Source organism: Cydia splendana, chromosome 11 (genome assembly GCF_910591565.1).
Source record: "Cydia splendana chromosome 11, ilCydSple1.2, whole genome shotgun sequence".
Lineage (NCBI taxonomy): Eukaryota > Metazoa > Arthropoda > Insecta > Lepidoptera > Tortricidae > Cydia > Cydia splendana.
This window is the reverse complement of record NC_085970.1, coordinates 19948893-19975980: the sequence shown is the minus strand read 5'-3', so window position 1 is coordinate 19975980 and position 27088 is coordinate 19948893. Positions and strand designations below refer to the sequence as shown.

At 36.8% G+C, this 27088-nt stretch overlaps 1 protein-coding gene and 2 non-coding genes across 3 annotated transcripts; all 3 read left to right on the top strand.

Moving 5' to 3' along the window:
• The first annotated feature begins 5529 nt into the window (after positions 1 to 5529).
• Positions 5530 to 5603, top strand: Trnan-guu (transfer RNA asparagine (anticodon GUU)). The gene has a single exon. It is a non-coding gene; the product is annotated as a tRNA-Asn (tRNA).
• Positions 5604 to 6235: 632 nt separating this feature from the next.
• Trnay-gua (transfer RNA tyrosine (anticodon GUA)) lies at positions 6236 to 6325 on the top strand. Its single transcript is given in 2 exon segments — positions 6236 to 6272; positions 6290 to 6325. It is a non-coding gene; the product is annotated as a tRNA-Tyr (tRNA).
• Positions 6326 to 21961: 15636 nt separating this feature from the next.
• Positions 21962 to 25939, top strand: LOC134795179 (uncharacterized). The gene is made up of 3 exons (XM_063767011.1): positions 21962 to 22033; positions 24849 to 25005; positions 25839 to 25939. Exons 1-3 carry the CDS (start codon positions 21962 to 21964, stop codon positions 25937 to 25939), a joined length of 330 nt encoding a protein of 109 aa, XP_063623081.1.
• Positions 25940 to 27088: the final 1149 nt, after the last annotated feature.

Sequence of the window (27088 nt, the reverse complement as noted above, 5' to 3'; positions counted from 1 at the left end):
CTTTTGTTCTACAACTTTTAAAAATTATGAAGTATTTAGACTCCCTATTTTTCATACAAAATAAATATTATTTTCAATGGACGCCATCGCCACGCCATATAATTGTGATTGAAGTTGCTTGTCACGCCCTAAACATAACAAAATTCGCAATACATTACGTCTTAGAATAAACTTTAAAGTGTATTAAAAATCAAACCCCAAGTTATTTTTAAAAGTCGCTGAACAAATGTTGGTCACTATGAGGACTGAGGAGTACAGCCTACAGTTTAATTTTCTTGCTCATGTTACAGGCCACACCCGGTATAAGAAACTCACAAATCGAAATATTTGCTAACGTAGCAACTTGCTTAAGGGGCCCACTGATTAACAGTCCGCCGGACGGTATCGGCCTTAAAAATGAATTCTATTCACCTATAAACAGAATTCATATTAGTATAAGGTTTCAATAACTGGCCAGCCTTCAATAACTAGCCACCTTATACTAAAATGCATTCTGTTTACTTATAGGTGAATATAATTCATTTTTAGTTTAGGGTGGCCAGTTATTGGCCGGTGACCAGATACTAGCGATTTACCCTATTATGTTACAAATAGTTTTTGAAGAGGAAAAGAATCTATGTAGGTACCTAGGTAAAAAAATCGGGCAAGTGCGAGTCGGACTCGCGCACGAAGGGTTCCGTACCATATAAAAAAAAAAACAAAAAAAAAGCAAAAAAAAAACGGTCACCCATCCAAGTACTGACCACTCCCGACGTTGCTTAACTTTGGTCAAAAATCACGTTTGTTGTATGGGAGCCCCATTTAAATCTTTATTTTATTCTGTTTTTAGTTGTATTTGTTGTTATAGCGGCAATAGAAATACATCATCTGTGAAAATTTCAACTGTCTAGCTATCACGGTTCGTGAGATACAGCCTGGTGACAGACGGACGGACGGACGGACGGACAGCGAAGTCTTAGTAATAGGGTCCCGTTTTACCCTTTGGGTACGGAACCCTAAAAACTTATGTAAGAAAACAGGACAAAACACGGACTGTGGCACGCATGAAACATTATGCGTGGTTCGACATGCACTTGGCCGGTTTTTTTTCTTTTTACTTGTTTTCAATGATGCTTGATTCATTGATCCAATAGTCGTTTAAGGCGTGTCTAAGTATCTTTGTAACGTAATAGCCCTTTAAGGCCTACACGTGTCGTAATGTAACAATATGAGTCGTGTTCCGTCCACACGCGTTTAGTCGACTATTCTAATTTATCAGGGCCACTTTCACTGGGCAAAGCAGTGTCCAGACGGGACAATTTTTCGCACAATCTAATCAAATTGTAAATTTAATTGTGACGTGGATGCTAAAATGAAATTGGCTCCATGAGCTCACAAATTACATTAATGATACTACACTGATAAGGGGCTGTGCACAAATCACGCGAGGTGTTTTCGGCTACTTTTTGACCCCCTCTCCCCTTTGGAGATATTTGGTGAGGTTTGTGGCTACCCCCCTCCCCCCACACAACCTCACGTTTATTTTTTTGAAATGTTTTAATTCGACCTAATTTTAAGATAAATAGTATTGTATATAGAAATACTTGTTTATTTTGCTATTTTCGTAAAACGGACTCGCTATTTTGAAGTGCAGAGTGAAGATTTATGTTTAACCGAGAAATAGTACCTACATTATTGTCGAGGCTCGGAAGTAGCTACTTGCAGGCTGAGGATTCGTTTTAAACGGACGACCTTGGGAGTCCGTTTAATTGAATCCGAAGCCAGCAAGTAGCCTTCCAGCCGAGTCATATATAGTGCTTTTCTCAAAAATGGTGCAAGAAATATAAATATCATAGAAATATTTTACAAAAGCAACTTTCTTACGTAATATATATTTTCACAGAAAAAAGTAGAAACAATTGAAAAAATTAGCTTTGCCGACTTTTTATTTTTTTAATAAAAAAATAAAAGTGTATTTTTCTGCCGAAAATACGCCAACCTATTTGAGACAGCTAAATAGTCGCGGTACTAATCATCTGTTTGGCTGTTTAATGGGCCTGTGCCTTCATTTTATATGGCCATTTCAACTTTTAAAAAGTTTGGAACTCGACAAATAATGGAATTTGTATGCAACATTGCAGTCCCAAAATCGAGACAGCAATGTTTTTAACTTTTTAATTTTTGACTGACCAGTTGACCATAAACTACGCGCTTTGCAACCTATTTTTTAAACGGCAAAGTCGACTTTGCCGTCCATTTTTGAGAAAAAGTATCTACTCATGTGATAGGTTTTTTTGTCCTAGTTTCGTTCACTGTAGAAAAATACACGTGAGGTTTCCTTATACCCCCCTCCCCCAACGTGATCTATCGTGATTTTTTCGTGACCCTTCCCCTATCGAACCTCGCGTGATTTGTGCACAAGCCCTAACCACCTAAGGGCTAATAAATAACACGACAAACAATTTTAACAACTATGACTAAGATAAGGCAATTTAAACTTCTGGCCTTATCAGATTAATGAATAATATCGACGCTGGAAAGGAGAAATTGGATAAGCGACACGCAGCTAACTTTACGGGGGAGCCAAAAAACTGCAATACTTTCTAAAAAAAAATCATTAAAATTCCTAATGATGACATAACATTCTTAAAAATATATATTATATATTTTCAAGAATGTTATGTAGGTATTTATTGTAATCAGACCGCGAGAGTAGATCGGTTTGCAAGTATAATTTACATTCAAATGTCAAACACGTATTAAGTAAAATTTATATTCGATTTATAAAAATACAATAATACTCATTATCATTCCTTTATTCAACTAGGGTTTTAGGTTAGGATTTTACAATGCGAGTATAAAAGTAAAATATAAATACACTTACAAAACATTACAAAAATATATAAACACATTATATATAAAAAACCTAACCTAGGGTGCCGCCGGCAGCGGGGCAGGGCCCAAGCTGCCGGTGGTCAGGGCCGCAGAGTGAGGAACCGACGTACTATACGCGCCGTGTCCAAAATTACCGCCTTCTGCATCTGGGCTATAACCGCGAAAATCGAAGTTCGCAAATTGCGGGCATTTTTCTCTGTCACTCTAATTACGCCTTCATTGGAGTAAAAGAGAAAGATCCCCGCAATTTGCGAATTTCGGTTTTGGCGGTGGCCCCTCTGACCCTTGATCCAACCACCCAGCGAGAGTCTCTCTAGGTGTTGGTCGAGACTCTTCGCTATGAGACCGTTCGCTGACACGACTATAGGAACAATGATCGTCGAGTCAACATCCCACATGGCGGTTATCTCGTGAGCCAAGTCTAGGTACTTGCTGGACTATCATTATCATTAACCACAATCAATAATATGTATCATATCAATAGATATAACTATGTATCTTTATTAATTGTAGGTAATTGTATCCATGTAGGTACGTATTGCAACGAGCTGCACGTTTTCGTAGCGAGCGCTAATTTTCACAAGGTTGTATTTAACGTAGTCATGCTGTTCCAAAAGCGACCTTCCACAATGCAACCATGGCACATTATTCAGCTACTACAAATACACAGATAAGGAATTTCGAACGAAACTGTATTCGATAAATCATGAATATCAATATCAAGGCCTATTGACTTCCTTGAAACGATGTGACCCTTCAAAATTGTGCATGTGTTGTCCGTTCCCAGACGAGATTGCCAGTAATTAACATCAAAATATTTTACTACAGCAACATTGCTAGAACTGGCTTTGTCTATAGATGCGATTTCTAGGAACAAATCAAATTATTTTGATTTGTATTTTATGAAGTAGTCATATGTAAATTATTATTTATTTTTTGATATATGTATATTATTATCTATTATATTTCAGTTTTTCTTTGTCTATGTTCATAAAATCTACGAAGGGTAGACGTGCCTCTACCCTCCTTGATAAAATAAAAAAAAAATCTTTGTCAATTGGCCTCTTTGATAGGCCTTGATTTGGGTCTGGCCGGTAAGAACATAGACAAGATAAAAGTCTGTAATGTCAATGCTGTCATTTAAGTCATTTAATGCAAAAATATAAATTTTCATATAAAACGATTTATTCACTTGAAATATATTTATTTACCTATTAATTTTGAAAATAAAATCTATTCATATGTACGAGCAACATATCTAAATGCGTCTTCGCACAGACTTAGTTAAATTTAAACCGTTGTCTCTCTTCCTTCCTTGCTGTATGTATCCGGCAATGGCGACTTTATCAACAATTCTTATCCGGATTATGGAAAGCCCTAATGTGTGTGTGGAAACCGTTGTAGTAAATCAGAAACAGCGATAATTTCAAGGTAAGATATATATTAATCTTTAAATAAAAATGAGCGTGCTAATTACCAAATTCAAATATAATAATTTAATCTTACTATCCCCGTAAGTCCCGCGGACGCGTCCGAAATTATAATCAAAATTCAACATAGATGTAAAACCCCACAGTGTTTAAGCTGGTAACCCTAGGAATTAGCGACGTTAGTAATTAGGAAGATAGATTATATTGTTTAATTTTTTGACTATTTTGTTTTAGAAAGTGAATCAGCAGATGGCTTGAGCGTGAGATAATAATATAATCCTGGGCCGTCATATGATTTCTTGGAAAAAGCTCAGAAGGGCACGTATCTGCCGCATATCCAAACTAGTTTCCCGGTGACCAAGAACGCTGCGCGGAGCTGTGAAGCAGAAAATGTCCGATAACCGGATAGATGTAATAACAACTTGTAACCATTTGCCATATCAGTGTATGTATTCATATGTATTATGAAAATATTTATATCTTAATAATACGTAACTTTTTGTTACCTTTTATATTTCACGACTTTCTGAATATAGTACCTAATCATTATCTTTTAACGTATTTTTTTACTTATTTGTGAAATGCTAATTTAAGAGCCCAACAACGTGCACACTAGCGCCACTGCTAAATAATCGTGATTATTTAAATTTAACGACATGTATTTAAAAAAGGGGCCGCTACGGACTGTATTGTGTATTTAGGTACCTTTTGAATACATCAAACTAGATTTTATGTTGCTGGATTCGTCGATCTATGAGCTCAAAACAAAAACGGCCGTTTTAACTTTGGACGGGTAGATTGACGAATCCAATAACATAAAAACTAGTTTATTGTATTCAGCAGTGGCGCTAGTGTGCACGTTGATGGGCTCTTAAAAACCTGACCCCAACAAAAAATAAAAAAATACAAAAAGAAATTCCCTCTCTGGGATTCGAACCCAGGACCATTAGCTTCCTGAACTGGATTACTGCCAATACCCGCTAGGCTAAACGGGTTGTCAATTCTAATTACAATGGTATCCCACCAGAGCGCTAGTAGTATAAACGAACTTTTGAAAGGGACATTTTTTTGTATGGAGTTATCGTTCTTCTCCTAGTGAGTATTATATTCTTTGATCAATATCATGATAGTAGGATGGCAGAGTTTATATGGTGACGTAACCTCATTCTATAGGATTATATATGTCAAAGGAACGTAATGGTGAATTTCGACGCAGGTAGCATCTGCCTTCGTGGCGCAATTGGTTAGCGCGTTCGGCTGTTAACCGAAAGGTTGGTGGTTCGAGTCCACCCGGGGGCGATATCTTTTTGCATTTTTTTCCCAATTTAGTATCGTGTTTAAACTGTTTAACGACTTCAAAAAGGAGGTTCTCAATTCGTTAGACTTTTTTTAAATATTGACAGGTGACTAATTAAAGTCTTATTTTATAGAAAAATACTTTTTTGAACTTATTTCTAGTTGAGGATTTTATTTGATCTAATTAAATCAATTAATAGATAGTTATGCCAAGTTATGGTTATCAATTTAAATGCTTTTAAGTAGGTACCTTTGAGTGTATGAGGCGAGTTATGGATAGAAATGTAACAAGCAAATACTGCAAGTACTGCAAGTAGGTACCTATACTACACTTTCATTTACCGCACTAAAGATTTACTACTTGTCCTGTAGTATCTACTCATTCGATAAAATTTCAATAATGTTCAATCGGATTAGAATTGCAATTATAAATTTTGTTTTATTTCGGTCATTTTTTAAACAAAGCAAATCAACTCTATTTCCTAAAATATAGGTTTAAATTTCACAGGCAATATATGGAATTATTTCTTATATGCACATTGTTCAGTATTTTTAGATTCTTATCATTTTTACGATTTTTACTCCTCCAATACTCGTTTCATCTTATAACCATCTATTTCGGCCACCCGTCATCACCTTCGATAGCTCAGTTGGTAGAGCGGTGGACTGTAGAGGTAACCGAAGCTGTCATCCATAGGTCGCTGGTTCAAATCCGGCTCGAAGGAATCTTTTTGGTTTTTTTTTCAATGTTGAAATGAATTTAGTGCTCATGTATAATATTGTAGTGATGTTTTTAAAATCAAATCTTATTTACTTCTCTGGAACTCTATTAAAATGCTTTAGAGAGTTTTCACTGAAACGTGTTGGCAAAGGTGTTGGGTAGATATTTTGTCTCGAAAAAGTTACCTCAAGGTATCTTTACTAGGTATTTAGTAAAAAAAAGAAAGTGTTCTTCATTTATGATCCTCTAAATTTGACTGTCCTTTTATGCCAAAGTGGAATAAGAATGTTATAATGATTTTATAACAGCTGCTGCTGGCATTTTTATTTTAATTTAATATATTTATTAGAGTACCTAGGTAAGTATTGTTTTAATTTTTTTATTTTACTTGAATATAATCTAATAATGATGTTATTGATAGAACCATAGTTAATTTTTTTTAAACTTAAAAATAAAATGAGTAATACCTGAAATCAATTTTAATTTATTTGTCAGTTTTGTGACGCGGTTTGACATACATATTACATAATATATTACTTCACTTATATGGCTTAAAATAATTATACGGTTGATAAAATAAATATGCCTGATACAAGCCTTCCTATGATTTGATATCTAACAATTTTTTTTTAATAGTAATAAAATAATTTTAAACTCAAGGTTTTTTTGTATAAATGCTCTAAACAGAAGAAAATAAACTTTAAATATAATCAAACCCATCATTGATTTCATTAGGTACTGCACAATTTATAAGACATAAATACTCTCCACCAAATCCACCAATGGAGGGCTTAGTCATATTTTCATTAGTATATGACATCTGGGGCCCATTTCTCGAACGGTATTAGACTAATATTATTAGTCCACGAACTGTCAAGTCGTATGGGTTACCATGGCAACACACTAATAATATTAGACTAATATCGTTCGAGAAATGGGTCCCTACTCGCACTTTATAATTTATAGTAGTGTGAATTAAAAAAAACACAAATCAAAATACTGAATTAAATAATTTGATTTGTTCCCAGTTACATATTTTATTACCGCGATATAATTTCATTGTTTTTGCCTTACATTCCGATGTTTCACCTGAATTAATGGAATTAAATATGTGTACAAAACGCGACAGTTTAAAGTGTTATATTGTTCCTGTAGGGACATGGCGGTGACGCAGATTAGAGTCAGCATTTTCGGTATACAGTTCGAATGAGCATTTAGTCCGGTCAGTCGCTCAGCGCAAGGCATACAGTGCGCACATACTTAATTAACTAGTTCGATACCGCGGCGCCGCCTGGTTCGTGTCCCGACCTTGTGTAAAATCTATTTCGTAATCTTCTGAAATTTGTTTATGGAGTCAGAATAAATCGGTGTTAAAAGTTAACCTTGTTTACCTAATCTCCCCCATCCCCCATAGGGTCACCCATGCCTAAATTTCCTATTGTATAAATACCTACATTATAGAACCTACTCAAAAACCTGTCTCAGTATCGACCGTCATTCAATTCCTTAGCCTTATTAAGGTTAATCATCAGAAAAAGCGTTTATTTTAAGCATTAAGTGCTCGCAGTTACTTCATTTGCTTAAGTACCAAATATTGTAAGTGCTAGACTTACAATATTTGGTAACTAAGTATTCGTTTTTCGAGTAAAGTCAAACGTTATTAAGAGATTAAAACTGTGCGGGAGCGGACGAGGAATCTAAAATATTAGAAATGAATAAGACACTGAAGCCAATTAATATACATCTTTTAACAGAAAATGTTTTTGGTATCTACAAAAATATTAGCACATTTAGCAAGCTAAAAAAAACAATTGCTTCAACTATAATTTCCATCGAATTATCTTTGTGTTTATACGTTATTTATATCGAATTAACCAATTTAAAATTTGCATATTTCACATGGGCAATTCAGTTATATTCCATTGTTTCTATCTTGTTGTCCTGCTACTATTCAAAAGTTTATGTGAAATTTTTAAATTGCCTTAATTCCAACGATATACTCGTCGATTTTCAAAATGACAATATATATTCTAAACGCTTGGCTTCACATTTCAAAATTGGCCTCCTGCGATTATGGTCATACATTTTTACTTATTTTTTGATGGAAATGACTCCTAAAGTTTTCGAAGCAGTCAAAGGGGAAGATATAATGATAATTTTCGGCAGAACACTAAGTGTGTTCCATTTACACGTCGAACACAATTTTATATGCTATATATTCCATACTATGTCTGAACAACTGCAATGCATTATGAGATCTGTTGTTGAAAGGACCTCATATTATTGCGAAGAAACCGACGTAATACCAGCAATTAATTTGGAGAAATGGCGCCAAAATTACACTAATGTCAATAAATGCACTGTGTTCTTAAATAACATACTTGGCTTACAGGTATAAGTATCTATAGTTTTACTGTTCATATTGTTATTTTGCCAAAACCGGGATGAGTGGCGTACACTTCGAAGAGAGGCCTATGCTCAGCAGTGGGCGATTGAAGGCTAGAATGATGATCATGATGATGAAGATTGCTATTTTAAAAATGTTGTTCGTTTTAATGTGTTTTTTACGTTTTAGTTGGCTTCATCGTTTTGTATCATCGCATTTCGTTATATTAATACATGCTACAGTGCAGTATTGTACGGTTTCAAAGTAGGTATCTCTATCACTATTATTGAAATAACAATGTTTAATATTTTCTAATAGTTCTATTTTCTTTCGAGGGCTACCACAATTTTTTAGGGACGTTGCTGTTTTACGGTGGGGTGTTCATTTCTACATGGATAGTGTCTGCAACCGCCCAGGCAGCGCAGAGTGTACAAAATAGCGCCAGCGCTTTGACGCGATATTTAGAACTGCTTTTCGTCCTAGAACAAACGAACGAACATGCAGGTTAGATTAACGGTTGTAGTTTCCATTTCTCTTAACATATAGGTACAATCCACAAAATAAATGTTATAATCATTTCAGATAAAAAGAAGCTCAAGGTAGTGAAGAAGCTTTTGCAGATAGTTACAACGCGACCAATAAAAGTAAAAGCCTTTGGTGGTATTGACGTCAACATGACGCTGATTGCCGCGTGCCTCAGCATCGTCGCGTGCTACACTATCATCGCTCTCCAGTTCAACAACATCGTGTAAGGCGTGACGGCGTGAGAGCGACATTGTTCATTTGTTGAACTCTGTGTTTTATGTACTATTAACTTATAAAATAAACCCTTTTTGAGAGAAAAAAAAACTGTCGTTTTGTAACACGAGAGTGACTTGACGCTCTCCAGTTCAACATATCGACAACGTTGTGTGAGGAGTCGCAACACGTGAGCGACTCGACGCTCTCCAGTTCAACATTTATCAACAACTAGATGAGAACCCGGCTTCGCTCGGGTATAATAAAAATAATACTCATTTTGGATTAAATAATTATTTAATTTTAGACTAAACGTTTATCAAGGCGGCGGTTACCTATCCCATCTCCGAAAACTTTATACGCGTTTATTAAAACCTCGATAATCTTTCCCCTTTTTTAGTTGACCTTATATAATAATGTTTGCCCGAAGAATAATTGCCAACATTTTCAAGAGCCCGATTTATTGCAGGTTTAGTTCTAAAATGATTTAAAATGCTATTTTTTGCATTTCTATAGTGATTATGATTATAATAACTTCTATAGTGATTATAATAACTTCTATAGTGATTATAGTAACTGATATTTAAATAACCTGACCTAACCTAAGCCACTTTTCTGGTAGTAGTTTGGTTCTATAAGGATCGCAGTTCTAACCTAACCTAACCCACTTTCTGGTAGCAGTTCGGTTCTGTAAGGATCGCAGTTCTAACCTAACCTAAACCACTTTTATGGTAGCATTTCAGTTCTTTAAGGATTGCAGTTCAAACCTAACCTAACCCACTTTTCTGGTCGCATTTAGTTCTGTAAAGGCAGCAGTTCTAAGTGTTCTAACCTAACCTGCTTACTTGTTGCATTTCGGTTCTGTACCTCTAACCTAACGGCCTAACCCACTTTTCAATCTCAAAGGAGGGAACCCAAATTTCATGCACCCATCATGGCACTAAAATGACAGTATGGAAATTGTGAGTACAATTTCATCTCAATTCACCTGACGATTTATAAAAAGACATGCTGACGTTATTTTTATTTATTTTTACTTGAATCAACAAAAAAATATATCTTATATAAAAATAGTACAATTTACTACAACAATCAGTCTTTTACAATTAAATACATATTAATAAACTAATTAAACTATCTATATCATATAAAGTTAGCCTTTCACAAAACCAAGTATAGTAAGGCTATGAGGTATTCCACCAAAGATGTGCAAGGACGATGATTCCATCAGAGATGTGCAAGCATGCATAGAACCAGTTCGGGTTTATGCCGGGGAGAGGTACAACAGACGCCATTTTTGCACTTCGCCATCTGTGCGAAAAATACAGACATGCCAAAAAGAACCTGCATATGGTGTTTGTTGACCTCGAAAAAGCATACGACCGAGTACCCCGAGAGGTTTTGTGGTGGGCTCTGAAAGAGAAATGCGTGCCTGGGAAGTATGTAGAGCTAATCCGGTCAATGTACAACCGATGTTGTACACGCGTCCGGTCAGCTGCTGGCACCACCGACAAGTTCAGTGTCACGGTAGGCTTGCACCAGGGATCGGCTTTAAGCCCTTACCTCTTCCTGCTTGTTATGGACGCTCTGTCGTCGGACATACAGGAGGAGGCACCCTGGTGTATGCTGTTTGCCGATGACATTGTGCTTGTTGGTGAAAACGAACTCGAGGTGCAGAGCAGACTTGAGAAATGGCGGCAAAAATTGGAGAATGTTGGCCTGAAGATCAGCAGATCTAAAACAGAACACATGTTCTGCGATTTTGGCGGTCTCTCCAGTTATGCTGCTATAGAACTCGACGGCGTTACATTGCCGGTCTGCTCCGACTTTAAGTACCTCGGTTCGCTCGTACAGTGCGATGGCGATATTGACCGTGACGTGAAAAACCGGATTAGCACAGGATGGATGAAATGGCGACAGGTCACGGGAACCATTTGCGACGCCCGAATGCTTCTTCGGTTGAAGGGTAAAATTTATAAATCAGTCATAAGACCAGTCGTCATGTATGGATCAGAGTGTTGGGCCCTAAAGGTGACGGATGAAAAGAGATTGCATGTAGCGGAGATGCGAATGTTAAGATGGATGTGTGGCGTGACGAGAATGGATAGGATAAGGAATGAGTATATAAGAGGAAGCCTGAAAGTTGCACCCATAACAGAAAAAGTAAGGGCAAATCGCCTAGCATGGTACGGGCATGTGATGCGGAGGGATGAAAGTCATGTGACGAGAAAGGTATTACGAATGAATGTGGAGGGAAGTACGAGGAAAGGAAAACCGAGGAAAAGGTGGATGGACTGTGTGAGAGATGATATGAAACGAACGCAAGTGAATGATGAAATGACGGGCGACAGAGAGGTGTGGAAGAGAAAGACATGCTGCGCCGACCCCAAGTGAATGGGACAAGGGCAAGAGAATGATGATGATGTGCAAGCATGCATAGAGAGGTAGATGTGTTTGTTTATATAGAGCGAATATTAGAATTACTTCAATTACCTATCCTCACTCAGCGGAGTCCTGGAGGACAATTTGTATTGGTTCTTACAAACACATTCCTCGCTATGCATCCCCTCACATCCCAGAAGAAAACGCAGCTTCACCATCTGTCAAACACATTCTTCTCAAAACATTTTATTGTTTCAAAATGCCTAAAACTTGAAATGACTTACAACTTCTTAAAACATTAAAGGTTTTATCTGAATTTTAATTTTGGAATTTCTCCCCTTAATACAAATTTGAAAATAACTGAACCTAGAAAATACATTTTCATCATTTAGGTGGTCTTCGGGCCATGATGTTTAACTTTGTTTTATAATACCGTCCTGCTCTTCGTCTCCATTTAATAGTACATTGTGCAACGTCGGTAAGCGAGATTTTGTAAACGAGGTCTATAACTCCCGACAGCCGCAGGCTGGAGGGAGTTAAAGACTCGAGTTTACAATATGCTTACCCCCGGAGTTACACACAATGTTTTTCATCACACTTGCGAAGAAAAAACTAAATTTTAAGCGAAATAATTCTTAAATACGGTGACATTTCAAACATTCGTCCGCCATATTGTCTTGTTTTGGCAGGTTAGGATTCGAAGGCACAGACCTCCTAGTGAGTATTATATTCTTTGATTTGTATGGAGTGCTAAACTAATAGTTTTGCTGACGGTGCATTGTTTTTCAGCGTTTGTGCTAATAAGGTTTGTTCAAGTAGCAAAATTACTTATGTATCAACAACATGACAACATTAATGAAAGATTGAAACAATTATGTCGGTTGAAGATACTCACGATTTTCGGTATAGGTTTGTTTTACGCGTCGGTGCCGTGTCATCGTTAGTAAGTATAGTCCTCCTCATCGTTTTCGATGACGGCGACCCCAAATAAATCGTTGACGTTGTCTAGCGTGAGCCCTTATGTGGCTGGCCAGGCCAAACTTGGTCTTAAATAGTCTATTGCACGCGTGACAATAAAGTTGGCCAGCTGCGTTGAGCGTGTACACGAAGGAGGGCTTAGATTAGTCACAAAAATTTAGACCCTTTACTCATAGTCTAATAAAACATGGTCTTCCATTCCCAGAGTGACACGGGCCTACGTCACAACAACATGGCCGCTATATATAGCGCTATCGCATATTATCATATAGCGCTGTCGCATGATGACGTAGGCCCGTGTCAGTTAGGTGACCTAGAAAAGACGGGAATGGAGTACCAGGCGGAGTATATTATTATACCATGCCTTTACTGAAAATTAAACTTAAGTTCAAATAAAGCACAAAGTTTTGGTTTTATCCGTCAATCAATGCACAATACAGTCTCATCTGTCATCAGTGTCTTCTATAGTTCGTTTTTTTTAGCATTAGAAAAAAGGTAAACAATCTTGATGTGTCTTTTAATTGAAAAACACGTATTAAAAATAAGTCACGGCAAAATTATGTAACAATTATGAATCTAATATGATCATTTATATTCTTCTGCTTTCATAAGTAACAGTTACTGATTTTTAAACAGCGTTTTTCAATTAAAAGACATTTCAAGATCGCTTACCTTCTTTCTAATGCTAAAAAAAACGAACTATAAGTCTTCTTACACAGAGCAGTGACAGTAGTCGTTTTTTTATTAAATAGGCTTACCCACACTCTCACCAGCAATCTGTCCAACATGCATGCTGGACGCAAAAATATTTACAATTTCTGAACAAAACCATAGAGCTGTCAAATGTCAACCAACAAATTGAACCTTTAGCATTGTTTGTCGAATTTTTTTCACTTTTAAATGCATAATACGCGACAATACGAATTTTGCGGATATATGTTGTCGATTCAAAACTGTTATTTTTTTAAGCTCTTTCGTTTGAGCATAATTTCATTAATTTAGTTTTACCGTCAAAGCCGCTCGATATTTATTTACAAGGATGTCGTGTGTGGCGTCGCATACACGGAGAGCGACGCGATGCTCTCAAACTCGGCAACGTCGTGTACAGATGATGTACAGATGTAGTGTTCTTTCATAACACATAGCTGACATGTATAACTCTCGTAATTCATAGATTTAACTGTTAATAAGTCAAATTTAATTTTCTCTTATGTAATTAAAAAAATATAATGGGACAATCTAATACAAATCGACCCAGCCCCACAGTAAGCTCATTAAGGCTTGTGTTGTGTGTGTACAGTACACAATATGTATGCTCAGTATGTACAGTCACCACACGGGATTGTTATGCCATTTAGGGTTCTTGCTAAATTGGAAATTCTATAGCATAAGTATTGAACAACCAATTTAGCTAGGACCCTACATGGCGCAACAATCGCGGAGCGTGATGGTACCTACTGTTATCCTGTTCCTTATCTTGTTAATTAATTAATAATATTTACTCAATTCATATATCTAACACATTCACTGCCAAGAACACGCTATGTGTGTTCATTTTGTACTGGAATGAGGCGCTTGGTACTGAAAGTGATAATGCATCCAGTTAACTACTAATTTAATGAAAGTAGCACTTATAATAATTGGTATTTGTTATTATTTTTGACGACACCTCAACTACCTCAAGTGACAGTAAAAGGTATAAACTACCCGCGAGCGGTGTAGAATCATAAAGTATTAAAAATGAATATCGGGCTGAAGCCAATTGATATAAATATATTAACAGAAAACATTTTTGGTCTCTACAAAAATATTAGCACATTTAGCAAGCTAAAAAAAACATTTGCCTCAACTATAATTTCCATCGAAATATCTTTGTGTTTATACGTTATTTATACCGGATTGAACAATTTCAAATATGCATATTTGACATGCATGATTCAGCTATATTCCATTATTTCTATCTTGTTGTCCTGCTACTATTCGAAATCTTATGTGAAATTTTTAAATTGCTTAAATTTCAACGATATACTCGTCGATTTTCTGAATGACAATATATATTCCAAACGCTTGGCTTCACATTTCAAAATTGGCCTCCTGCGATTATGGTCATGCATATTTTTTTATTTTTTGATGGCAATTATTTCCAACATTTTTGATGTACGCATTGCATTCCGCAAAGAGGAAGATATGATGATAATTTTTGGCAGAGTACTAAGTTTGCTCCGTTTACATGTTGAACACAATTTTATTTGCTATATATTGCATACTATATCTGAACAATTGCAATGCATTATGAGATCTGTTGTTGAAAGGACTTCATATTATTGTGAAGAAACCGACGTAATACAAATAATAAATATAGAGAAATGGCGCCAAAATTATACAAATGTCAAAAAATCCACCGTGTTCTTTAATACAATACTTGGAAAACAGGTATATCCACAGTTTTATTGGTAATTTAAATATTTTAATTTTTTTTATTTATTTCAATGTGTATTTTTTTACATTACAGTTGGCTTCTTCGTTTTGTATCGTCGTATTACGTTATATTAAGATATGCTACACTGTGGTAGCGTCTGATCTCACAGTAGGTGTCTCCATCACTGGTATGAAATAAAACTATTTTACCTATTTTCTAATTATGTTATTTTCTTTCGAGGGTCACCACAACGTTTATGGAATATTACCGTTTTCCCTTGGGGTGTTGTTTTCTATATGGATAACATCTGCAACAGCCCAGGCAGCGCAGAATGTACAAAAAAGCGCTAACGATCTGACGCGTTGTTTAAAGCTACTTTTCGTTCTAGAACAAGCGGACGAACATGCAGGTTAGATTATCGTTTGTCATTTTGAGGTTTTTTAAAGCATAAAAGCTTTAAATAAATGTTTTAACCATTTCAGATGTAAAGAAGCTAAAGGTAGTAAAAGAACTTTTGCGAATTGTCACAATAAGACCAATAGAGGTTAAAGCCTTTGGTGGTATAGAAGTCAACATGACGCTCATTCCGGCGTGCCTCGCCGTCGTCGGATGCTACACTGTCGTCGCTCTCCAGTTCAACAATGTCGTATAAAGCGTGGCGACGTGGGAGCAGGCGTGGCTCACTCCGCGATTTCCTCGCTTTGCTACAGGTAGCTAAAAGTACATCAGTTCCACACCAATTTTGGTGGCTAGCCATAAGCCGCGCGTGGCGCTGTCGCCACCTAGCGGCCATACCTGTCCTGATCGTAACAGACGCGTTTTGTTAGAGAGTGAGTCTTCTGTACCTAGTACTATTATTTATTATGTGGTGGGAGCCACGCAACGCGACGACGTTCTCCAGTCCAAAAATGTCGAGTAAATCGTCGCTCTCTGAGTCGCTCTCACGCCTCGACGCTTTCCGATTTAATAAAGCATTCAGTCATAAATAATAATTATATTTCTATTTACTACCAGGGCTGTAGCAGTCTCAAATCAAAATTGAATTTGCTATTCTCTAATTATGATTTGGTTAAGACTTGGCTCAACGAATCCATACATGATGCAGATGTTGTCACAGGTGATTACTGATTAGAATCTCTTTCGACGTAACCGTAATCCGCAAGCCTCACGCAAACAGAGTGGTGGTGGTGGTGTTATAATTGCAGTTATAAAACACATTAATGTTACAAGGCGCCAGGTCCTGGAGGTCTCGAACGATCTTGAGGAGATATATCTTCAGATTAACTCCAATAATTTCAGAGTGCAAGACATTTTTTTCTGTATGTGTCCCTGCAAATTAAACTACGCAAACTCTTTGACGCGTTGCTTAAATCTACTTTTCGAACTAGAACAAGCGAAGGATCATGCAGGTTTGAGCTATCGCAAAAAGTTTTTCGTTCTTAGTAAAAAAACTGGATGATGGTACTCTCTTTTGCTTCTTACATAATGCTTACTAATAGCCCATGGTATAATAATATACTCCGCCTGGTACTCTCTTCCGAGATTCGCGTATGACCTAACTGACACGGGCCTACGTCATCATAGAATCAGAATCAGAATCAGAAATTTATTGGTAAAAGTCACAGAATTTTACATGTCAGGCATAAAAATATATTATAACTAATATGTCACATTTTTAAATCATATATCTTTTTTTTTATCACACAGTTAGTTATTAGTTTAAGTTTAATTGTAAGATATTTGCACAGCCATTGCCAGTTTAATATTGACTAAGTATTACAATATTTATGAGTGGGCCAATGATATCATTTCAAAGTATTCGTCAATTGTGTAACAAGCCAAAACTAGTAACCGATTCTTAACCTTGTTTTTAAAAACTGCATCGCTGGGCGTGTTTAGTATGTCAGCTGGAAGACAGTTATAAATTTTAGGCCCCAGTACACCGAGTGTTCCTCGAACCTTAGCTAGCCTCCGCGACGGCACGACTAGAAGGTGCTGGCCGCGCGTGCTCCTGCCGGGGGCATGGTGCTGGGCGCGAGTTGGATACGACCCGAGGTTGTACCGGACGTGTAGGCAGGCTTCATTTTTTTTTTTTTCAAAAAAAAAAAAAAAATACTCAAACCTTTAAAGTGCTGTGCCACCGTTTGAATGTGAAAGTCTCTATGGAGGTCCTTGTTCCTGACGTACCAAGGGGCCCCCACGATTTTTCTAAGAAATTTGTTTTGTAATGTTTGAAGGCTGTGTATAGATCGTTTCGAGGATTGGGCAAATGCTACTGAAGAGTAGGAAAAAAACTGTTCTTATTGCTACTTTGTATATATGTAATTTATTTTTAGTTGACATTCCGCTGTTTTTAGTTAGTAAATGGTGTAGGCGACTTAAGTAGAAGGAAGCTCGGTTTGTAACGGTTCTGATGTGTTTTTGAAAATTTAATCTTTTGTCTAAAATGACTCCTAAGTATTTAGCGTCTGGTTGCCATGGAATGGGTTGCCCACATAGTGTGATATTGGGAATCGATGATAATAATTTTGAATAGGTGGATGTACGGGAGAAGACAACACCCACACTTTTTTCGGGATTCAATTCCACCCTCCACAGTGTTGTAAACAATGTAATAAGGTTGGATATATACTGTATGAGACAGGTATATCAGCTTCTCGCTCTATCACTCCTTGTGTCATGGCGCTGCTAGGCAGCCACGATACGTTCTGTGTTGGAAGTCAATAAATTATATTTATTCAATTAAACCCATATTTCATTCTTATTTTATCTCACAGTCTACACCAATGCCCGAGGGCATCGGATGCAACCTGCAGAAGGCGGAAAATCGTCCCGGGACGTGGGGAGGTCGCGAAAATTGCTGTGTCGTCAGCGAATAAAGCATAGTTGGTTTGGGGGAGCCTTGGAATGTCATTAATGTAGATTGAAAAAAGGGTAGGAGAGAGACAGGAGCCCTGGGGGACGCCTGCTCTTATTGGATGTGAAGTGGATCTGGAATTTTCAACTTATATTTAAAGGATCTGTTGCTAAGGAAGTTTGTAAGTAGTCTTGTCAGTCTGTTATTGAGTCCTATTTTGTGAAGTTTATAAATTAGTCCCTGATGCCATACCTTATCGAACGTTTTACTAATGTCGAAAAATATGGCACCAGTTGATATGGTGCGGCCCCAGCCGGTCATCCAAAAAATAATATGTTCAGTTAGTCTATGAATTCGGTTCACACAGGAGTGATCAGCCCTGAACCCAAATTGTTCAGGGATGATCACTCCGTGGTCAGACAGATGGTTTTGGAGACGGGTGAGGATGAGTCGCTCGTATAATTTGCCCAAGGTTTGGAGCAAGCTGATGGGGCGGTAACTTTCAGGTTCAATTCGGGGTTTACCGGGTTTTGGGATGCCAATGACATCCGCCTGCTTCCAGCGAGCTGGGAAGTGGCAGAGTGCCAGAGACATGTTAAATATTAGGAGTAGGACTGAAATGATAGGGTCTGGTAGGTTTTTAATAATTTTGTTGGAAATGCCATCGGAGCCAGGGGCTTTCTTAATTTTAAGATTTTTGATTTGTGTTTTTAGTTCTATGGATGTTATTATAGGGAGGGGAGGTTGGTCTAGTGGTTCAGATTGTTTTTCGTCGATGAAATCAGAGACTAGTTGAAGATGTTCAGGATCAGTGGGTTGAGTGCTAGGGGAACATTGGGACTCCAAACTTTCGGCTAAACATTCTGCTTTTTCGTGGTCCTCGAAGGCCTGAGGTAAGCCCGGCCCTCTATTGAGTGGTGGAATGGCTGTTACTTTGTCTATTTTTAGGGAGCGAGTGATTTTCCAGAAGGCTGAATGATTAGGAGTGATTTCTTTTAGAGTGCCGGTCCATCGGTTGTTTCGCCAGAAATTAATTTCGTGAATCGGAAGATATTGCTAACGAATAATTAAAAATGACGTGTTATTGTAAAATTTAAGATAAAATACATATAAATGAAAAAAATAAAATTATAAAGAAATATTTTAACTTATTAACCATAGGTATACTGTACCCATGTAACATGTTATGTTGAAATAAAGTGGCCATGTTATTGTGACGTAGGCCCGTGTCACTCTGGGAAGAGAAGACCATGTTTTATTAGACCATGTAATAGCCCCCGTCCAAGGACCCTAAACTTAGCATGGCCAGAGCGGCCAGACGAAATCACAAGAAAAAGCTAGAATCATTAATAATAATATTATAATTACATGACGTTACGATACGATACCGGTAATTTTTATGTAATCTCAAAACTTCAATTTTGAGATAAATTGAAAAAGAAAATAGAACTATTGTCTCAATAGTTTTAATTCAGTTATTTCATTTTGTACCCCGTGCACTTCACTAATGACATCATTAAACTAACAGTTAAGTACTTACATTTATTATGTATTAAACATTTACTTACTGATAGATTGATGAATAAATAAGTAGCACATAATGGTAATCTTTCAAAATTTCTGAAGACAATGTAATAACTCACGACACAAATATTTACTACATATCTGCTTGTCGTAGCATGAGAAGAGGAACATAAAATATAATAAAATGAACATCAAGCAAAAATCATTTAAAATGCTTAATTTAACAGAAAACGTATCTGGGATCTATAGAAATATTAGCACGTTTAGCAAAATAGGAAAAACGATAGCAGTGGTTTTAATGTCTATTGAATTATTTTTGAGTTTGTATATATGTCGTAGTCAGATCGTATAATCCGCCGTATTACATTACGGCTAGCCGTTATCAAAAACAGGGGCGTTTTGAAATGCGGCGGTTCGACGATTAGCCGGATTGTCATTGCGATACGTTCTTCAATAAGGCGGCCAACGTTTAGCCGCATCGTACTACTATTTTAGATTGTAGAGTGACCAGTTCTTTCGGTCGCCTACGTAACCGGAGTTTGACAATATTTGCAATTTAATTTATTTTTACCATGGTCCCACCGCACTACATGTGTTTCTTTTCCAAAACATTTCCTTCACAACTTAAATAGACGGAGCCCCGCAAGCGGGGCTCCTATTTCTGGGCGGTTTGCCCTTCGGGCATCTGAAGTTACCTAACGAACCTAACCTACTTACCTACCTACGCTTTTTTCCCCAAAGTGTAATGTTTTCACGGACGTCTCACTAAATCAATAGGTAGGTAGGTTAGGTTCGTTAGGTAGCTTCAGATGCCCGAAGGGCAAACCGCTCAGAAATAGGAGCCCCGCGAAGCGGGGCTCCGTCTAGTTAAGTTGCGAAAGAAATGTTTTTTGAAAAGAAACAGTCCGACGAACTCCAGATTTGATGGACACCCCAGCGTTTGTCAGGCAGCGCCACGGGTGTTAAAAATGGGAACTAAAAACTGTCAAAGCGGCGGCTAATGACTCGCTGTATTACATTACGGCTAGCCGCGTTGAAGAACGTATGGCGCCGAATACATTCCGGCGGATTCTCATTCAGCCGCATTCAATCCGGCTAATCGTTAAACCGCCGCATTTCAAAACGCCCCTGTTTTTGAAAACGGCTAGCCGTAATGTAATACGGCGGATTATACGATCCGACTGCGACATATAGTTTTTACTAAATTCAACAATTCTACAGATGCATATACGTGTATCGCTCAGATAAATTCTATACTTTCTATTTTGTTGTCTTGTTACTATTCGAAAACATACGTTAAATTTCTTAGTTGCTTAAATGCCAATGATGTACTGGTTGATTTTCAAAATGACAAGATATATTTTAAACGTTTGGCTAGATATTTTAAAATTGGCCTATTTCGATTATATACTATTCTTTATTGTTTAATGTTTTTTATCAGCCAAGTTTTCAATGTGTACATTTCATCCCGCAAAGGAGAAGAAAGGATATTAACTCTCGCTAGAGTGCTAAGTATAATGCGTTTACACGTTGAATGCAACTGTATTTACTATACATTTCATACTATATCTGAACAAGTGCAATGCATTATGAGATCTGTCGTTAGAAGCAAATTATTTTATCAAGAAGATAGCGCTCAAATGATCAATCTAGAGAAATGGCGCCAATACTACACAAATGTGAAAAAAAGCACAGGATACTTTAATAAAATTTATGGTATACAGGTACAGCTTTACTGTTGGTTCATATTGATATTTTGTAATAATGTTTAATTTAATGTGTTTTACTTAAATGTTGCAGCTCACTTCGGCTTTTTGTATCATCGCAATACGTTATATTGTGATATGCTACACCGCCGTTTTGTTTGGTATCAAAATAAGTGGCTACCAAAACGTTTTGAGAGTAATACCTTATGTACTTGGGATATTGATTTCAATTTCTATGATGTGTGCGACGGTTCGCGCGGCGCAGAAGATACAAACCAGTGCCGCAGCTCTCACGCGCTGCTTAAAACAAATACTCGCACGTGGCGAAGGCAATATCCATACAGGTGAGATTTACGTCGTCGTTTTAATTTCTTTTAACTTTTAAATAAAATTATTTCTTTTATTAACTAGTAATATAAAAAACTAACTTTAACGTAAAATTAGTTTAATTTTAATATATTACGAGTTTAAATGGACTTTTAATTATTAAATTATACCTATAAAATATTTTTTTTAACTTATCCTATAAGTAATTAACAAATATTTTGATTATTTCAGATCAAAATAAGCTAAGGGCAGTAAAACAGCTAGTACGAATAGTTTCATTAAGACCAATAAAAGTGACAACCTTTTGTGGAATTGACTTCAACATGACGCTAGCGCCCGCGTGCCTCACGGTCGTCGCGAGCTACACTGTCGTCACTCTCCAGTTCAACAACATCGTATAATACGACACTCTCCAATTCAACAATGTCTTGTAACTTAAGGACGTAATATGTGGAATGCCACTCAGGAAATAAAAAATAAAAATCATTCAACTGGACCTCCTGGACATTACAGCTCGAAATTAACTGTTTTCTTAACACCTAAATTACCTATAATATTTTTCTATACTTATTATAATATTTGTATGACGAAACTTGTGGCGGGGCGGATTAGTTAGGTACTTACTTTTTTATTTTATTTTAATTTCAGCTGTAATTCTTCAGAATATAACAATTTAAATTCCAAATTCCATAATTTAAAGTGTACCGCGGGGGCTTAACTTAAAACTTTTATATATTTAGTAGTTAATTATTTTCCATAGTTTTAATTGTGATTTTATATATCAGTTTAGTTTACCCATGCAACTCAAATGGACATTATTCAATAAAATAAGTATAAATAAGTTTTGCTGTCGTTTTTAATTTCAAGTGTGTTTAATTACCTAATAATGCCATGTCTGCGCTCACTGCTACCATAGTTACATCATGTATAAGAAGGGTTGGTATAAGTGCGAGAGCGTGCGACTACGAGCCCCGATGCATGCATATGTTTTCGTCTAATAGTAAGACCATTTTTTGAGGGTATCGCATTTGTACAAAAAGAATGTTTAAGTGTAAAAATCACTAGTATTTAATGCTTAATACTAATGTAGTTTAACTTCATATGATAATATTCTACAATAACTAAATCCAAATACAAGAAATACCGTTTGTACTGAAATAAAAAAAATAACGACTTTTAAATTTTATTTGACGGGTAGGAATATTATAACAGATATGAAAAGGGCTATTACTAGGGAAAGCAACACGGCTCTGCCAATGTACTGACAATTTTGTTTAAAGCCCATGCATGCAGCAGTGCTGTAGGAGAGGACAACATGATTCGGACATTTTGGACAACGTTTTAGAAAAGTACATTTTTTCAGCAATAAAAGTCTCATCCAATTTTATGATACGTTCAAAATAAACTAGATTAAACATTACTATGATGGTTCACATTACTGGGTCATTTTATGTTCATGTGTAAAATTTATTAGAATAAACAAATTGTTGTGCAGAACTAGACGAACTTATTTGCATCGGGGCTCGTATAAGGCCTACAATACACTACTATAATTTCTTCTCTAGGTTGGGAAGTCCGATGACAATCTCTATCATAAAAAACTTGTGTCAACGACAATTTTATTCTTGATTCATATCCTAATCAGTTTATAAGTTAATTTATTGTGATTTTATTAAACATTTACTTATTACGATTACTTAGCACATAGTTTCAATTTTAATATGTTTAATGTAATAACTCGTGTCAAATCAACAAGCTGGCCCAATATTACAGGGTTCTATGTTACATTTTCAATTTACAAGTTTTAATTCGACTTAAGTAATGTCACTATGACAATGGTCAAATTTCAGTTCGATAAAAGTGAAACATAGAACCCTGTAATATAGGGCCAGCGAAGTATTAACTACCTACTTTCTTTAATCATTTCAAATATATACTTAATCAAAAAGAATTGATTTAAACTTTCACGATTTCTACACATTATTAAATTGTACAACTGGACTTAATCGCGTATTTAAGTTTTAAGATTTACCTCCGATGCCGATGTCCCGATGTTCTTCTCCGAGACCAAGGGGTTGTCCCCTTGGTCTCGGAGAAGACTGGCTAAAGTTGATATCAATATCTTCTAGCCGCGCGAGTTTTTTAACTACCCGCACTTGGTCTTGTTTATCAGTTTGAACGTTTTGCGCACTAGGGATGTTACTCTGTCGACACACAACACTGACGATATTCAATTTATCGACTGTCGCTATTCGTTTCCGCTTACATTTACTAATGACTGGATTCCATGAGGATGATATCTTAAAACCCTCGTCCCGATTGTAGGTAATTGCAATGTTTTTTTTTCAATGGCTTCCCGCACTTTTCTACTGTAGAAATGGTGATCCGTGGAATGGATTTAAGGGTTATGCAGCTCAATCCAGTGGTTTGGTCCTGACGCCAGTAAATGCTCAGCCACGGCAGACTTGTTCACCTGACGATTTTTGACAGCTGCGATATGTTCCTTAACTCTTTCTGCTATGGTGCGCTTTGTTTCTCCGATATAGGAACAACCACAACTACAATCAATTTTATAAACGTCAGGTGACTGGAATGGAATAACGTCCTTAGGCTCCCTGCGACTGGTAAATCTTAAACCTTAAATACGCGATTAAGTCCCGTCCCGTTGTACAATTTAATAAATCTAAAATGTTTAGAGTAGTGATTGACAACATTACAGAATCAACATCAGCATTTTCGACAATGCAGTGCCAGCACTATCTATTTTACTTAAATAATACATACAATGATAAAGCGATTTCGACCAATTTCCGTTCATTAGCTTGTGTTAATTGATTAAAAACACCTACTTCATATACACGATGCCACTGTCACTTAATTTGATTAAAGTAGCACTTATAATATTTGGTATTCATTATTGTTTTTGGAATCATGTAATACCTCAAGCGATATTAACGAACATAAACTCCCTGCGAGCGGGCTAAGAGTATAAAGTATTAGAAATGAATATCGGACTGAAGCCAATTGATATAGTTTTTTTAACAGAAAACATTTTTGGTCTCTACAAAAATATAAGAACGTTTCGCAAGCTAAGAAAAACAATTGCAATCACCATAATTTCTATTGAATTATCTTTGTGTACATATATACGTTATTTATACTATTGAATCCAACAATTTTAAAGACGTATATTTGACTTTCTTTTTTCAGTTTAATTCTATTGTATCTATTTTGATGTCCTGTTACTATTCAAAAGCGTATATGAAATTTATAAATTGCTTAAATTCCAACGATATACTTGTTGATTTCTTACATGACAAGATATATTTCAAACGTTTGGCTTCACATTTTAAAATTGGCCTCAAGCGCATCTGCGGATATATATTTCTTTATATTGTGACGATAATAATTTCTGAAATTAACGATGTATACATTGTAGTCCGCAAAGGGGAACAAAGGGTTGTCCTTTTCGGCAGAGCACTAAGTGTGCTTCGTTTACATGTTGAATACAATTTTATATGCTTTACATTCCATACTATATCTGAACAACTGCAATGCATAACGAGATCTGTTGTTGGAAGAAATTTATATCATTGTGAAGAAGGCGACGTAACACGAACAATAAATATAGAGAAATGGCGCCAAAATTACATAAATGTCAAAAAATGCACTGTCTTCTCAAATGAAATATTTGGCATACAGGTATATCTACAATTTTACTGTTTATTTTGATATTTTAAGAATGTGTTTTGTTTTAATGTGATTTTTTTGTTTCAGTTGGCTTCATCGTTTTGTATCATATTAATGCGCTATATTAAAACATGCTACAGTACATTAGTTTATGGGCCCAAAGTAGGTCTCTACCACTAAATTATTTAAAAATAAATATACATTAAATATTTTCTAATAGCCCTGTTTTCTTTCGAGGGAATGGGATGGGATGTAATGTTGCTGTTTTACGGTGGGGTGTGCATTTCCATGTGGATAATATATGCAACCGTACAGGCAGCGCAGAGTGTACAAAACAGCGTCAGCGCTCTGACGCGTTGCTTAAAACTGCTTTTCGTACTAGAACAAGCGAATGAACATACATTATAAAATTCACAAAATAAATGATTTAATCTCTTCAGATGAAAATAAGCTAAAGATAGTAAAACAGCTTTTGCAAATAGTTACAACGCGACCAATAAAAGTTTTAAGCCTTTGGTGGTATTGACGTCAACAAGACACTGATGCCCGCGTGCCTCAGCATCGTCGCGAGCTACACTATCATAGCTCTCCAGTTCAACAACATTGTGTAACGCGTCGCTCTCCGATTCAACAATGTCGTATAACTTAATGACCTGAAATGTGGAATGCCACACAGCCAATAAAAGAGTTCAAACACACAACAATAAAAACTCTTACCATAAAATTTAAACAGTTTCTTCTAATTTTATTCTAATTAAAAAAGAAAGTAGATATAACATTATACTGCTTAAAACTTTCTGTCACTGAAATATATTACGTGGGCCATACTGAAAGTTTCTGGATTCTGATAAATGAGACGACTAATTATCCTTATGACATATTTATTGTTTTTCGAAGTACACCCTCACTATTTACACACATTTTCATTCGCTGGAACCATTGTGAAAAGCAACAGGTCCAGTCTTCCTTAGGGACCTCTTCGATGGCTTTGTGGAAAGCATTCACTGCCACTTCCGGGCTTATAAATCGTAAACCTCTAAGTTTATCTTTAATTTTTGGGAATAAAAAGAAATCACATGGTGCGAGGTCGATAGCCATATGGCGGATGAGTAATTAATTTTACATTTCAAGCCTTCAAATACGCATTCGTTGCCTTGGCGGAATGTGCCGACGCGTTGTCGTGGTGGAGGTCTATTTTGCTACGGGGACGCTTTTCACGAACTTTGTCAAACACTCTGGACTCTGGACAAGCACATGTTTACATACCAATCTGCAGTTACTGTCTATTGTTTTTCAAGCGGAACAGTGGTGTAATGCCCCGATTTGCCGAAAAAAGGAGCAACCATTCTCTTACCAGAGCTTCGTCTTTTTTTAACTTTCGTCGGCAAGCCTTCAAAAGGAAAGACCCACTCCGCCGATTGACTTTTCCTTTCTGGTTCAAAGCAGTATATTTCAATTACCTTCAGGTATAAATTTAAATGCTTTGAGACCGACCTCGGAGCATCACGGAGGATTGTTACTCCGCGGCATCGAGGAGCACGCTAGAGGATACCGCGGCGGTAGGCGCCGGCATGCCGCGGCATCCCCCGGCATGCGCCGAGGCCTCCCGAGTGCGCCGGAGTAGCGCCGGGACGACGGGGGAGAACTCGTGCACACTAGTAACTAATCTCTTAGTGATAGAGTACACGCGGCGGCATGCCTCGGCATCCCCCGGCCTGCGCCGAAGTGCTCCCTGGTGCGCCGGCCGCCAGCACTCGGGC

Bases quoted from the DNA above. Each gene is read 5' to 3' on its own strand.
- LOC134795179 (XM_063767011.1), top strand. From the start codon at position 21,962: ATGACGCTAGCGCCCGCGTGCCTCACGGTCGTCGCGAGCTACACTGTC. The intron at 22,034-24,848 runs GTATAATACGAC...TTCTTTTTTCAG, and splicing joins CTCTCCAGTTCAACAACATC to TTTAATTCTATTGTATCTAT. The intron at 25,006-25,838 runs GCATCTGCGGAT...AAAAGTTTTAAG, and splicing joins TTTTAAAATTGGCCTCAAGC to CCTTTGGTGGTATTGACGTC.